Here is a 15,660-nt window from a genome sequence, read left to right as displayed (position 1 = left end):
ATATCACAAGGTCCTGCTTGGTGAATGGTAACAGGAAGAATTTGTTTTCACAAAAATGTAAAGAAACTAAATCATAAGCGGAGTGTGGAGTGAAATGTAGTTTTGATTGAAGCTGAGGGTGAGGTGAAGTATTTAGGGAGGGCTCCTGTGATGCTGGGGGATGGTGCACTTCCTGTCCTCACATCTCACTCGCTCCCCCACCAGCTCACTGCTGGGAAAAACTTTGAGGAATTGGGGTGGGGTCTTCAGAATAGGCGGGAAAACTACAGGAAACAAGCCGTGCCTGGGAATGTGGAGAGGCAGTCTGGGAAGAAGACAGTAGTTTGTTTGTGAGAGCGATATCAGAGTTCGGATGATTTCAATTGATTTTATTCCCAGAGGACGTGGGTCAGAAAGCACTGAACTTTGTGAAACAAGGATAGATGAGTTTCTCACTTAACTTCCAGACTCCACACGACCAGGAAGGAGGATGTTGTCATCCAAGCAATTTCTCTGGTGTTCTTGTGTTTAATGTGTGTGACGCCACCTTGTGGAGTCAAGGGTGTATAGTTTGGAGTGTGATGAAAACATGGGTTTATCAAACTACAGCTCAGCCGTGAACTGTTAAACCATTTTATATGTTTAAAATCCTATCATTTCCAGAGTTATAGAAAAGTACCGATTTGTGCTCAGCACAAAAGATGTCATTTTATTTTATTTGGAGCTTAATGGACAAACCACAAGATATAAAACTATATAAAACAGCTAGATGACCGCAGATTTGGATGTTGGTTTGACCGAGCCTTGTCTGAAAGTTTATATTATTTTTTGAAAGCTTCAAGTGTAAAAGTTAAAGACAGACAGACCAATAAAAACTGCTTCAGACCCGTTCGAGTCCTCTACTGGTAGTTGATTGGCGTTGTTAACATGTTAGCATGCATTAACATATTTTTGTGTTGCATAGATTTACACATTGCTTACATGTTTTACACATTTTAGTTTGTTTCCAACATGTTTCAGCACTTGGCTGGCATGATTTATGTTGCTAGCATGTTTATTTTATGCATATTTAGCATATGATTTTACATGTTAGCATTGCTAACAAGGTTTAGCATGATTAAGCAAGCTTTATTTTTTAATGTTTTTTTTTTTTTTTTTTTTTTTTTTTTTTACACAATAATAGCATACAATAAGACTTTTCTATAAGAGGTATTATGTGAAGGTGTTGAACCCCTCGTTGGAAGTTTATGGAAATGTGGACATGTTTGGAAGTCTGGTTCTGGAATTCTGAAAGTCAGATCCGTTAGAAAAGATAGAGAACCGTGAGTCAGAACATCCTGGAGGTCTGTGCCAAGTTTGGGGGTCATATCTCTAAAGCTGTAGGACTAGTGAGACGTTTAATCTCAACTGGATTGTCCGGTTTTGATCAGCGAGGAAGAACGCCACAGGTTGAAAACTGCAGTAGTCTTCTGCTTGGTGTCAGATCAGCAGTGTATCAGGATCTCTGCTAGACACATTTATACCTGCTCAATCCGTCCGGATCTGATCTGATGTGATGTGATCCAGTGTAGCGTGCTCCTCCGATCTCTCCTGTCCAGCTGATGCTCGTGGTCCTCCTCTGCTGTAAACTCACACACGCACCCTGCTCTTTTCTCTCGCTGTACATTAACGGTTGTTTTGATCATGTTATTCTGCTTGTTTGCTGCTTTATTCATTGATTTGCTTTTCCCTTGTTTCCTCTGCGTGTTCCTCTTCCTGTTTCCACCCTCCTCAGCCAGGCTTTGTCAGGGACTTGGTAAGTCACTCTTTGACAGCTGGTGAATGTCCGTGACTCACTAACACTGGTGCTGTCTTACTCCAGAGATCCTCCCATTAACCTCTTCACCATTTAGAGCTGTAGCTCACCCCAAAGCTCAAGTTTCATGTGTTGAGTCACTGGTGTCTCCTCCAGGACAGCTTTCTGATATTTCTCTCAAATATTCAAATATATCCCACAAGATTTTATTATCATTTTTTTTCATTGGCCATGACCTCTTAGGGTCTCTGTTGTTTCTACTATAATCAACACATTGGTCTAATCGTTTTTTTTTTTTAAAGGGCCTGTGTTTCATTGGCTAACCCTTTCAGGAAGTTTATAGTAACTGCTCTGTAGGAGACTCCAGTGACGTCACTCATTTCTTCTCATGTGAAATGTGTCAAGTTGTGGGGAAACGGGGAGTAAACGGCGGTAGCTGGCATCGCAGTGGCTTCTGTCAGTGCATGTATCATCATGAGCGTCTGGTGTGTTCACTGTGATATCTGTGCTGATTGAATACAGCATCTCATTCTGCTGTTTCATTCTTCTCTGGGGTCGTTTCCTGATGACATTCATCCATGTGTCCGTCTGCTCGCTCTGACCTTCTGCTGAAGTAATGATGTGTGTATTAATGTTCACTTATGCATTATTGTCAGATTTCGGCCCGTATTCTGGAAGCCCATCAGAACGTGGCACAGATGAGCCTCATCGAGGCTAAGATGCGCTTCATACAGGCCTGGCAGTCCTTGCCCGAGTTTGGAGTCACACACTTTCTTGCCAAGTGAGTGTCTAAACCTGACGTTTCGGTCTCTGATATCTTGTGTGTCAATAAAACACACATGCTTTTTACAGTTCAAAGTTCATTACGGTTTTAACATCATTTCAGGGTTACTACAGGGTCTGGAATTTGATTGAAGTATTTTCCATGTCTGGAAAAGTATGGGGGAAAAATTAAAAAAGTATTTGTTTTTTCAGACTTTTGCCCCCATTTAGTTTATATATATATGAAAAACTTTTTTATATTTTTATATTAGAAAGTTTTTATATTTTTTACAGTCATTTGCCATTTTACTTGTACAGGAAATTCATCTTGATTCAATAATTTTTAGATATTTAAACTAGAAAACAAAATCACAAAGAGAATAATTTTTTTCCGGTGTGACAAATAATATTACAGATGTATGCTCAGATATGGTCTGAAAATCTACTGAGAGCTTTGAAATTTGAGTCTGTATTTATGTTGGTAATGGTTACCAATTTCTTCAAACCAGGTTCCAGGGGGGCAAGAAAGACGAGCTGATTGGCATCACCTACAACAGACTGATCCGCATGGACGCCGGCACAGGAGACGCCATCAAGACCTGGCGCTTCAGCAACATGAAGCAGTGGAACGTCAACTGGGAGATTAAGATGGTGAGGGGCTCTGGGCTTCTGGGTGTTATGAATGAGGCTTCATGTTAACGCTTCATGTAACTATGGTTTATGCTTGTTCTGATTGTAGAAGATCTGCTGCTCAAAAAATACTATGTTTACACGTATGATGAGCAGCACAGAAATACAGAAAGATCGTGAGTGGTCTGTCCATAAAACATGATGATGCACGGGCACATAAATATATTATAACAGTAGAGCAGATACTAACATAACCTGATGTAGATATGAGTCTGTGCTCTATATCTGCAGTAATGAGATGAGATGTAAATGATCCGCACATATAACACAGTGACTGAGAGCTGAAGAAATCAAGGCTCCTCAGAAGATGTGAGATGTTCTGGAGGCTTGTGAAGATCATTCCTCCGCTGAGTAACAGTGAAAGTAAAGCTTCTGGAAACAAACGCTCCTCTAAAGATCCTGAGGATCAGATTTGAGACTCTAAAACATGATTGATGGAGAATCAAGTAAAGCTGATCTGCTTCAGTCCAGTAAGAGTTCATCTGGAGATATTACTGACCTTATTCTGACCTTTACTTGATCACAATCAGACAAGATTTGACACGAGCTGAAGCTGGACGCTTGAACAGTTACACTAGAAGAGATTTGACTGGATTAAACACTCTAAACTATCAATAAGAGTAAGAAGACACGAGGAGATGAGTGTGAAACAGGTTTAACAGCAGAGTTTGATCATGTTGATCATTTAGAGGCCTGTAGACTTCACAGGTGTAAGATCTAAGACTTCTGCTCTGCTCTCAGGTGACGGTGGAGTTTGCGGACGAGCCCAGTCTGGCCTTCATCTGTGCCGAGGTGGACTGTAAAGTGGTGCACGAGTTCATCGGCGGCTACATCTTCCTGTCCACGCGTGCCAAGGACCAGAACGAGTCTCTAGACGAGGAGATGTTCTACAAGCTGACCAGCGGCTGGATCTGAGCGCCGCAAAACACTCTCTCTGACCCCTCACACTTCTGCTTCTGCTTCTCTTTTAACCTCTCCATCGTGGCCACATCATAATATTTTCTTTTTTAATTCTGTTTCTGCGCATGAAGGTGTTCACAACACGAGCAGAAGTGCTGACCGAGGACAGTTTCCTGCTTCCCTCCAGAGTTTGAGATGAAGCACTAGTAGCTGACCGCTATATATGACCTGTATCTATGACCTTTGACCCTCAGTAGAAATACGCCAGCTTTGTGCACCGCAGAAATGCCAATTATTTATTTGTCACTAATTTAGGTGGCGTCTCTCTGGGTATCTGCCGAATGTGCGGTGCTCGTCTGTACTCTAATGATAACGGTTTAACTCATTAAAGAGAGGTCACAGAGACACTAGAAGGAAATGTTACTCTAGCTTTACCGCTGCTACAGGAGATGACACTACACGTCAGAAACACAGTCCGTCTGGTCTTTCTCAGCACTTGGAAGAGAAGCTGTGGCACTACAGCACTACATTACATGTCATGAGACACAGATGGTTTTACACTATGAAGGAGAGTCGTCCACAGTCTGCTTCTGAAGGTCACTGGTTTCCTGTTATAGGAAGCTTCTTTTTATTATGAAGTCTGTTATTTTATTCATCACTCTTTATTGTGAACCAGTATAGTATTACTCAAAAGTGTGTCTTTAACACGCACCAGTGATAGGTCACAAACCATGCCATTTCCTTTGTTTTTGTTTTCTTTCCAAAATGAAGGATCGCTTAATGAAGTATTAGAGTTGTTTTGTATCTAATATAAAAAAAAACACAGGTTTGAAAAAAAAAAAAAAAACATTGTACAGTTATTTTGTTGCTGCTTTTTTCTGTCATTTTTGGAAGTGTATTATTTCCAGAAGAGGGGAAAAAAGCCATTTTTTGACATTTATGGATTGGTGCCTGACGATCTTAAGGACTTTTAGAAATATATATATAAGTGCAAGAAGTCTGCAGCTCCAGGCAGGAATGAAAGTATCTTTATATCTCTGATGAGAAGGAGCTTCTGCTGGTTTTAGTTTGTTCTGCCTTAACAGATGAATATTCACACTGCAGGAGCTAATGAAGCGCCGCAGAATCACTCTTTCTGTGCCTTTTAACCCATCACTTCTCGTCAGTATTGTCTCCTCATGTTTCTCCGTATGAAGGTGGTTTCAGAGCCAGAAATGAAGATTATTATTTGTGTTTATTTGGTTTGTTTTTCTCAGATGCCAGCAGTGCGTTGCATGGCCTGCTGTTTTAAGATTGTAAAAATGCCATTTACCTGACAAATAAATAAATAAAACCTTTTTATTTTAAAAGCACTGTTCAGCGTGCCTTGATTTCAGGAGGTGTTCCCATCAGTCAGGCTGTGATGACCCGCCTCCTCCACCAGAGAGCAGTCTTCAACAAAGATAAATTCAAACTGGGAGCAGGTTTATGGAGCCAAAAGAGTTTCAATAAAGATAACTGCACACACTACATTCACATATGCACACATAGGATGCATACATGCACACACATGATTCATAAATACACACACAGGATACACAAATGTGCACAAAATTCACAAATGCACACACAACATTTAAAAAGCACAGAAGATTCACAAATGCATACAAAATTCAGAAATGCACACAAATTTCACAAATACACAATTCAGAAATGCAAACAACATTTACAAATGCAGTACAGATTCACAAATGCACAGGACAAGATTCAGAAATATATTTCTGATGCACACACACACAGTGGTGTCAAAAGTACTGGCATTCATTACTCAAGTAGAAGTATAGATACTAGGGTTTAAAAAGACTTTTGTAGAAGTTGAAGTATCAACTCAAGCTTTTTACTCAAGTAAAAGTGTAAAAGTACTAGTTTAAAAAACTACTTCAAGTATAAAAGTAAAAGTAATGTAAGGGGGGAAAAATGCCATTAAGAACAAAAGCTTAGGCCACACCACAGGGGCCTATTGTGCACTACCCCACCGCCTCAAAAAACATTTTTCTAAAGGCCATAGGCCATAATGACTATAATGTTATATTAAAATGTTCATGTTGAAAAATTTGGGATGCACTAGGCTTCCTGTTTCAGCCGCATATATGAAAATACAAAAATGGTGTGCACATCCCAAACATCCAATTAGGACGCAGGTGCAAGACAACTAAATGATATAGACAAATAAAGAAGTGAAGTCTGAACACTGAAAACTACTTCCCCAGAGGAATTTATTCAAGCAACGTTTCGACCTTCAGGTCTTCATCAGCTGCATATATGCCCATTTAAAATGAACACACTTTAGTACAATGCAAATACATTAAAGGACTAGAGATATGATGACTAGTTGCCAATAAGTATTGTTATGGTGCAAAAAGTCAAACTTCAGAGGCTTGTCATCAATAACTTTTAACGGAATGTTTATGTACATCCAAGATTAGCTGCAGGAATCAGTGAGGGCAATGGACAAGAACATTGGTGCAGGCTTAGTAACAATTACACTTGTATGGTTGTCTATTTACAGTAAACATTATAGTGCTGTCAAAATGAATGATTAATCCAAGTGATTTATCAAAAACTAAAACTGAAAAAGAAATCATAATTCTGATACTTTCTTGATTGATAGCTTCTTGTATTTGGTACATACGTCTGCTATGTCCAGTGTTCGGGGGGTAACGAGTTACAAAGTTGGTATAGCCTACTTATCACAACATTGTCAATCACATCGTCAATCGAAAACGCTAATTTATTAAAACGTCTTGCTACCGAACTACCTACAGTAGCTTAATTTGTGGAGGGCGAAGAAAAAGCACTCATTTGGTAAATGAGCCAGTGAGAAATAATAACTTTTAAGTAGGGTCCAGTGCCTTTTCAATACTTTTAAAACGGTACTGGCTCCTAAACGGTGCCTGAACCGATACTTTAAAAAAAAGAACCACAAAAAAACTATGGATAACTTTAAAGAACATTACAAATATTTAAAATAAATCCATAGCTTGCTGTGCAAGTTGTGCTTCCCTTAATCTAAGGCTAATAACTGTATTTCACAATCTGGGTCATTATTTAATACAAAAGCACACATAATGTTTCTGCTGTATCTCTGTCACTCACTCTGATATTTAGTTAACATGAGTGCTGTCTGTCACTGTCTTAAATCAGTTCTGTGAATTACTGTATGCTCATTCTTTATAAAGTAGCAACAATGTCGTTTTTAAAATACAGTACTGTGCAAAAGTCTTATGGAAAAATTAGTATTTTCTCCCCAAAAAAGGGTTTTAAGCCAGTTATTTATATCTTTTGCTGTAGTGTGTCAGTAGGAAATATCAGTTTGCCATTAATTTTAATAATAATCTAGTGCGATTTTGAATGCACAAGCAGTTTGACAACGGCAAAATGAATGTTTGGAAATGTAATCTGATATTTTATACTGACACACTACAGCAAAATATATAAATAACTGTCCGAACACCATACTTTTAAGTGAAAATACGTGTCTAATACTTTTGCACAGAAGTGTATGTATAAAGTACGTATGATTAAATTAAGTATATTTAAGTAAGTGTAATTAAAGTATGTGTTCGTTCATATGTGTTATGGGCTAGATTTTCGCTGGAGGAAACGGCTGTGGTGTGATGAGCGAAAACTTTACAGATGAGAAACCGACTGCTACCTCGTGACTTTTTGTAAACTGTATTTATGACAAAGAACTGCACAGATATGGATATTCTAACAATCTATCGATAAACACATACCTTGTGTCCTCTGTTTGTTTAAGTGCGCACGTGCTGCTCCGTTCGCGGTCTGCGCCTCTGTGGATTGAAGAGCGCGCTGAAAGACGGGAGGAGACCGGTCTGACGCTGGTTTCATGTGAAATTTAAGCGGACTGACTCTGAGGCGATCGGATACCGGTTCCATACCCAACCCTACTTTTAAGAAATATATTTTTTGATAAACGAACCCAAAACTGTCTATGTCCTGGCTGGACTGTGATGTGATTTGTGTCATGTGCAGGTGCGATGGATCACGTACAGACCAATAGGGTGTGGGAATGGTATACGTTTATACTTCTCATCCAACCACAATCAAATTCACTTCATCCGGATGGCGCGATTTATCTGGATAGGTTTTTTTTTTTTTTTTTTTTTGAATGATGACAAGCCGGAATGAAAACAAGCCGAAATGAAATAGCAGTAACGAAGCTATTTTTAAAATGTAAGGAGTAGAAAGTACAGATACTTGCCTGAAAATGTAAGGAGTAGAAGTAAAAAGTCGGCTGAAAAATAATCACTCAAGTAAAGTATAGATACCCCAAATTTCTACTTAAGTACAGTAACGAAGTATTTGTACTTCGTTACTTGACACCTCTGCACACACATTTATCTTGATTTTCAAACTGCTTGCGGTCTGTGAACTTCACTGCATTTGTGTGTGAATTTTGAGACTCCATTGACTTGGCTCGACACACAAATGCCTTTATTTAAACAGGAAATGATCTGCAACCAATCGGATATCTCCCTTGTTTTAGTCAATCACAAGAAAGCACAAGAATTGTTTACTTATAAGCCAATCAGCGAACGACTCACTTTCCTCAGCGAACAACTCGCTTTCCTCTGCGAACAACTCGCTTTCCTCATGCAGCGAACGACTCCCTTTCCTCACGCAGCGAACGACTCACTTTCCTCACGCAGCCGGCGACTCACTTTCCTCAGGGAACGACTCACTTTCCTCAGCGAACGACTCACTTTCCTCAGCGAACGACTCACTTTCCTCAGCGAACGACTCACTTTCCTCACGCAGCGAACGACTCACTTTCCTCATGCAGCGAACGACTCCCTTTACTCAGCGACCGACTCCCTTTCCTCACGCAGCGAACTACTCACTTTCCTCATGCAGCGAACGACTCCCTTTCCTCAGCGAACGACTCCCTTTCCTCACACTGGAACGACTCACTTTCCTCACGCAGCGAATGACCCACTTTCCTCACGCAGCCCGCGACTCACTTTCCTCACGCAGCGAACGACTCACTTTCCTCAGCGAACGACTCACTTTCCTCACGCAGCGAACGACTCACTTTCCTCATGCAGCGAACGACTCCCTTTCCTCAGCGAACGACTCCCTTTCCTCACGCAGCGAACTACTCACTTTCCTCATGCAGCGAACGACTCCCTTTCCTCAGCGAACGACTCCCTTTCCTCACACTGGAACGACTCACTTTCCTCACGCAGCGAATGACCCACTTTCCTCACGCAGCCCGCGACTCACTTTCCTCACGCAGCGAACGACTCACTTTCCTCAGCGAATGACTCACTTTCCTCTTGCAGCGAACGACTCACTTTCCTCTCACAGCGAACGACTCACTTTCCTCTCGCAGCGAACGACTCACTTTCCTCACGCAGCGAATGACTCACTTTCCTCACGCAGCCCGCGACTCACTTTCCTCAGCGAACGACTCCCTTTCCTCACGCAGCGAACGACTCACTTTCCTCACGCAGCGAACGACTCACTTTCCACTCGCAGCGAACGACTCACTTTCCTCATGCAGCCGGCGACTCACTTTCCTCACGCAGCGAACGACTCACTTTCCTCACGCAGCCGGCGACTCACTTTCCTCACGCAGCGAATGACTCACTTTCCTCAGCGAACGACTCCCTTTCCTCACGCAGCGAACGACTCACTTTCCTCACGCAGCCGGCGACTCACTTCCCTCAGTGAACGACTCACTTCCCTCAGTGAACGACTCACTTTCCTCAGCGAACGACTCACTTTCCTCAGCGAACGACTCACTTTCCTCAGCGAACGACTCACTTTCCTCAGCGCAGCGAACTACTCACTTTCCTCTCGCAGCGAATGACTCACTTTCCTCACGCAGCGAACGACTCACTTTCCTCAGCGAACGACTCACTTTCCTCACGCAGCCGGCGACTCCCTTTCCTCTCGCAGCGAACTACTCACTTTCCTCTCGCAGCGAATGACTCACTTTCCTCACGCAGCGAACGACTCACTTTCCTCAGCGAACGACTCCCTTTCCTCTCGCAGCGAACAACTCACTTTACTCTCGCAGCGAACAACTCACTTTCCTCTCGCAGCGAACGACTCACTTTCCTCACGCCGCCCGCGACTCACTTTCCTCACGCCGCCCGCGACTCACTTTCCTCACGCAGCGAACGAGTCACTTTCCTCAGTGAACGACTCACTTTCCTCATGCAGCGAACGACTCACTTTCCTCTCGCAGCGAACGACTCACTTTCCTCATGCAGCGAACGACTCACTTTCCTCACGCAGCGAACGACTCACTTTCCTCACCCCGCCGGCGACTCACTTTCCGCAGCCGGAGATTCACTTTCCTCACGCAGCGAACAACTCACTTTCCTCACGCAGCCGGCGACTCACTTTCCGCAGCCGGAGATTCACTTTCCTCTCACAGCGGACCACTGACTCTCTCTTCATGTAGGGACCGAATATTATAATTAAAGTGACTTCTGTATTGCATCCAAAAGAATAATTAGATATATTTAAATATTCAAAAAGGTGTAACATTTTTTATTTTTTTACTTTCAGTAAAATATTTCAAATTTATGAATCCATGGTTAACTTTTTTTCTGCAGTCACTAGGCTATATGTATTGAGACATTTTTTAATTTGTATTTTGTAAAAAATAATAAAAAATAAACCTGAATTGTAATCTAAACATCTGTATCTTCATACAATTTCATAAATATGTAGGCTATAATATTCCCAGGCATATCGGCTCTGTGAATGCGTTCATGTGATTGGCTTATAAGTAAACAATCCCCCACGTGGAGTGCATTCTTGTGATTGGCTAAAAGAAGGGAGATATCTGATTGGTTGCTGATCATTCCCTGTTTAAAAAAAATGCAGTGAAGTTCACAGACCGCAAGCAGTTTGTAAATCAAGATATATGTGTGTGCGCATCAGAAATAAATTTCTGAATCTTGTCCTGTGCATTTGTGAATCTTGAGTGCATTTGTAAATGTTTGCATTTCTGAATTGTGTGTGCATTTCTGCATTTTGTGTGCATTTCTGAATTTGGTATGCATTTTTGAATCTTCTGTGCTTTTTAAATTTTGTGTGTGCATTTGTGAATTTTGTGCACATTTGTGTATCCTGTGTGTGTATTTTTGGATTATGTGTGTGCATGTATGAATCCTATGTGTGCATATGTGAATGTAGTGTGTGCATTTATCTTTATTGAGACTCTTTTGGCTCCATACAGGTTTACTGTCAGCAGGAGCTTGTACTTTCAGATGCAACAGAAGAGAAGTTGTTCATGAAAACCTATCGATCTCACAAATCAGAGTTTGTAAAAGATCACTTGGTAACAACATATTAAATGATTAGGAAATAAAACGGCTCTTCAGATATTTAGTTTGAATTACTAACATAGAAAATGAATAATATTCTGTTTAAACAAATGTTCATGTGCTAACTGTTTAAACATTAATCTGAGAGTCTGAATTGCTGTTTTTGGTAGTCACTGGATGTATTAGAAACCCGTTCAGTTTCTATTACCTGTCTATCATATTGTGTGTGTTGATGGTTTCTGTATGACTGAAGGCTGTAGAAAGCTACAAGTGTGCCTCAACTCTGCAGCTCCTGTTTGACTAATGTATCAGATAAATATTATTTTAATTTGGTGTAAGATGATTTAACTGTTTTTTTAATGACTATAAATATGGCAAGACAAACTAGTTGATCGTCCTGGTCTTCTGTGACAGAGTTTCAGCCAAAGAGCTTGTCTGATCTGAAGATAACTGTGTGCTTCAAGAGGAGCAAAAAAGCCCAAACTGTGAAAAGCCTGTACATAATAATAATAATAATAATAATAATAATAATATACAATACATGTACAGTAAGGAAGACAACTTCAGGATTGACTTCAGATTTTTTTCTTTTTTTATAGTATTAAGTAATTCATAGATACAGTAGGTGCAATTTATGTCCGTCTATGATTGCATGTGTTTAACTTTACGGCATGATGTTGAGGAAGTGTGTGTTGTGTTTAATGCTGTGTCTGTGTTTATGGATCTATTGATATTATCCATTAAGGTTTATAGCAGCTGTTAAAATCTATAAACGAGTGAAGACTTTTAGCTGGGCATTACTAATATTACACATCTGCTTCCACATAAACAATCAGTTTTAATATCATTTATCAGTAGTGTCAGTTTTGCTGAATTAGGAGTTTATGGCTGTGTGAATGCAGGCACAGATTCAAAGACATATTTGCTATAAAATAAAGACTTTAATAAACCATAAATATTACTGCATTTAATATTAATCTCTCTCTTTCACACACACCATATTTAACATGAAAACAACAGCTATATTATTTTTTATTTTTATTAATTTTATTTTTATTTTCTTCCCCACAACTGATTTTTAGGTTTTAGGAGAAAGCAGATTGGTGCTGCATTGTGAGTGTGAGTGTGTGTGTTTGACAATCAAGCTTCAATTCAAATCTTAGTCAATCAAACTGAATGTTGAATTAATATGGTGTGGAGTTTTGGGCAAACTAACGTGTTTCTACATGTACTGTATCTTGTCTAGAAATCAGTTTCAGTTCTGCTGAAGACACTGAGATCTCTGTAAGCGTCTTTATGACACTGAGACGACTCTGAGATTAAACCAAGTCAAACTAAAATAAAAAATGGGTGGTTTTGAAATACCAAGACAGAGATAATCATTTAAAACTGAGGAAGATCTACCACTGGACCATCTGAGATGGATTAAACCCCAAAAGCCAAGACGGTCAATGTTAGTAATATTAAGTCAAACTCAGATATAAATCATAATGACATCCTGAAAGATTCAGATGAAATAGAAATACAGCAGAATGTGTTAGCGACCACAATCACACAGTAAGTATTGACTAGTTCTAGAAAGAATGAAAAACTAGAAGAAAAAAAAACACATGATTTCTCTTCCAGTGGCTTTGATCAAATGGAAGAATGTTTGATGAGAGAGAATAGAGTGCTATTGTTTTACTTCTATTTGACTTCTTTTACTCTTAGCTGTTATGCTAGGTCTGTTGTCAAGAAAGACATCTGCCCCGAGGTTCACAGACGAGGCTTAAACTTGGTCCCAGACTAAAATACAAGTCTGAGCAGTTTGAACAGAAAGAAACTTGCACGGACTGATCTTAAAATATATCAGTGCCCTTGTTTTGTCTCGAGATGCACACCAGTGAACCTGGCTTAGTCTGTGAAACCAGGCCTTAATGTTTGACACGACTTTTGATGCTATGCCAACTGTTATTTATATAACACATCTCACTAACTAACTAACTAAAAAAAACATTTCCATTTCTTTTCATTGTAATGAGATTAAAATTTCCACATAATACTCTTGGTTTTCTAGGATTTTCTTTTTTTTTAGTGATAGCTCTCTCCCTAAACTTATTTACCTCTTTAAAATGTGTGGAGCGTCTTCGTGGAAATGCCACTACTGTACTTTGTGCTTTTAAGGAAGTGAAGTTTGTGTGTGTGTGTGTGTGTGTGAGAGAGAGAGAGAGAGAGAGGGTGTGTGTGTGTTTTAATGTAAGTCCACTCAGAACTGCAGCGCGTGTGCTCCACGTCACTCACTCTCGCTCACTCTCAGTCCAGTGCGCACTACAGAGTGAACACTGATCCTCGTGCACACTGAGTGACAAGAGAAGCGCGCGCTCGACCTCAGATGGAAAAAGCAGCAGCTCCGACGGAAGACGAGAGAATAACGCTGAGCACACAGTGAAAGGTAAGAGAAACACCAGAGTAGTCTAGTTGTGTATTTGATCTGTAATGAGGCAGGGACACTTGTAAGTCTTATGAAGATGTTGTGAAACTCTTAAGTAACAAGTAAGAAAACCGCTCAACTGCTCTGGGTCACATCTTTCTGGCACGAACACAGTGCGCTCTACTGAGTGTGTGGCGACGCTCTTTCAGTTTCTGTGAGAGAACCGAGGACTGGAGCGATACTATCGACACTAGCAGCTGTTAACCGGGATCACACTCCTCTACCGAGAGCTTGCTCGATATATGCGACATTGCAGCTTATATTAATTGTGGATAAACACCACAGAAGTGATGAAGTGCAGAGAAACTACAAACTTCTCATTGAACAGTGACTCGGGCTTCGTTTCGAAATCTTGTCAGCTGTCTTTGTAGACATCATCACTCAAACCTCAGGAAGCACAACTCGTTTCACAACACTGTGTCTTGGATGCGGTTAGATTACATCACAAGACTGCAAACTAGACACTATAATAATAATACTAATAACTTAACCACAAAAAATAAATAAAATAAAACAATAAAATGCAATTTACATATCTGAATTACAAAAAATGTTATACATTTTTATTTTACTCATGCAATGAAAAGTGCATTTGAATTATTATTATTATTTTTTTTTAATAAATAAATAATGCTCACTGAATCACAGTAGCCTCACATGACCAGTCAAATTTGACAGAACAATTTTAAAGACATGTTTTGAAAATACCTGTCTGCTAGGTTTACGGATAAATCCTCAAAATGATAAGCTGTTTAAGATTTTTATCCACACAATATATTACAAAAAGTGACTTGAGGGAGAGTTGTGTCTATATTATAATCCTCAAGGCTCTGCAAAAAGGTTTATTGTAAACTTTTAATGCATAATCAGTTTGTGAGAGATGTAAAATAATGCTCAAGTTCTGTTTTCGACTGAATATCACTGTAGTGTCACCATCAGACAAAGTTAAGTTGCAATCATATTTTGGTTTGTCAGAATGAAACTGGGGTGTAACATTACAGTAATCTGGCAACTTAAAACGTGTGTGCATGGTGCACCTTAACACACTTCACTGTGCATCAAACCAGCACAGCTGAGTTTCTATTGACCATAATTGATCAACTTTGTGTGTGGTAATCAATGTAAAATAAAGGAATAGTTGACCCAAAAAGGAACATTTACAGAAAATGTTCTCACCCTCAGACCATCCAGGATGTAGATGAGTTTGTCCCTTCATCAGATTTGGAGAAATGTATAGCATTGCATAACTTGCTCACCAATGCAGTGAATGGGTGCCGTCAGAATGAGAGTCCAAACAGCTGATAAAACATCACAATAATCCACAGCACTCCAGTCCATCAGTGAACATCTGGAGAAGACACATCCAGCATTAAGATGATTTTAACTCAAATACATTAGAGTCTATAATCTATAACACTTCCTCCAGTGAAACAGTGTTCTGATCTGAATCAGGAGAGAAATCTGCACAGATCAAACACCTTTTCCAACTCTAAACAAATATATGTGTAGATTTAGAAGTAAGAGACAACAGGAGATGCACTTTTTCACCGGAGGAAGTGTCGCTGTGGATTATAAACTCGTATTTGAGTTGAGTGTTGTGGATTGTTGTGATGTTTTTATCAGACTCTCATTCTGACGGCACCCATTCACTGCAGAGCATCCAATGATGAGACACTGATGCAACATTTCTTTAAATCCGTTCCCATGAACAAACAAAC

The 15,660-nt window shown here is 40.0% G+C and overlaps 2 protein-coding genes across 5 annotated transcripts in view; both read left to right on the top strand.

Moving 5' to 3' along the window:
• The window catches only part of LOC113060418 (fermitin family homolog 2-like), a 57,153-nt gene extending 51,678 nt beyond the window's left edge, over positions 1-5,475 (top strand). For 2 of the 4 annotated variants that reach the window (XM_026229320.1, XM_026229317.1), the window contains 4 exons: positions 1,754-1,774; positions 2,431-2,555; positions 3,046-3,187; positions 3,968-5,475. In XM_026229320.1, coding sequence (XP_026085105.1) covers positions 1,754-1,774; positions 2,431-2,555; positions 3,046-3,187; positions 3,968-4,141 — 462 coding nt within the window. In that variant the 3' untranslated portion in view covers positions 4,142-5,475. The remainder of the gene's footprint in view (positions 1-1,753; positions 1,775-2,430; positions 2,556-3,045; positions 3,188-3,967) is intronic. The other 2 variants (XM_026229321.1, XM_026229319.1) reach the window with 1 other exon arrangement.
• Positions 5,476-13,694: 8,219 nt separating this feature from the next.
• Positions 13,695-15,660, top strand: part of LOC113060417 (syntaxin-binding protein 6-like) — a 39,604-nt gene continuing 37,638 nt past the window's right edge. The window contains exon 1 of the mRNA XM_026229316.1: positions 13,695-13,903. The gene's annotated coding sequence lies outside the window, so the exon portion shown is untranslated. The remainder of the gene's footprint in view (positions 13,904-15,660) is intronic.

The sequence above is a fragment of the Carassius auratus genome, chromosome 42 (assembly GCF_003368295.1).
Source record: "Carassius auratus strain Wakin chromosome 42, ASM336829v1, whole genome shotgun sequence".
Classification (NCBI taxonomy): domain Eukaryota; kingdom Metazoa; phylum Chordata; class Actinopteri; order Cypriniformes; family Cyprinidae; genus Carassius; species Carassius auratus.
Note: the sequence above shows the minus strand (reverse complement) of the source record. Positions and strands in the feature narration are given on the sequence as shown.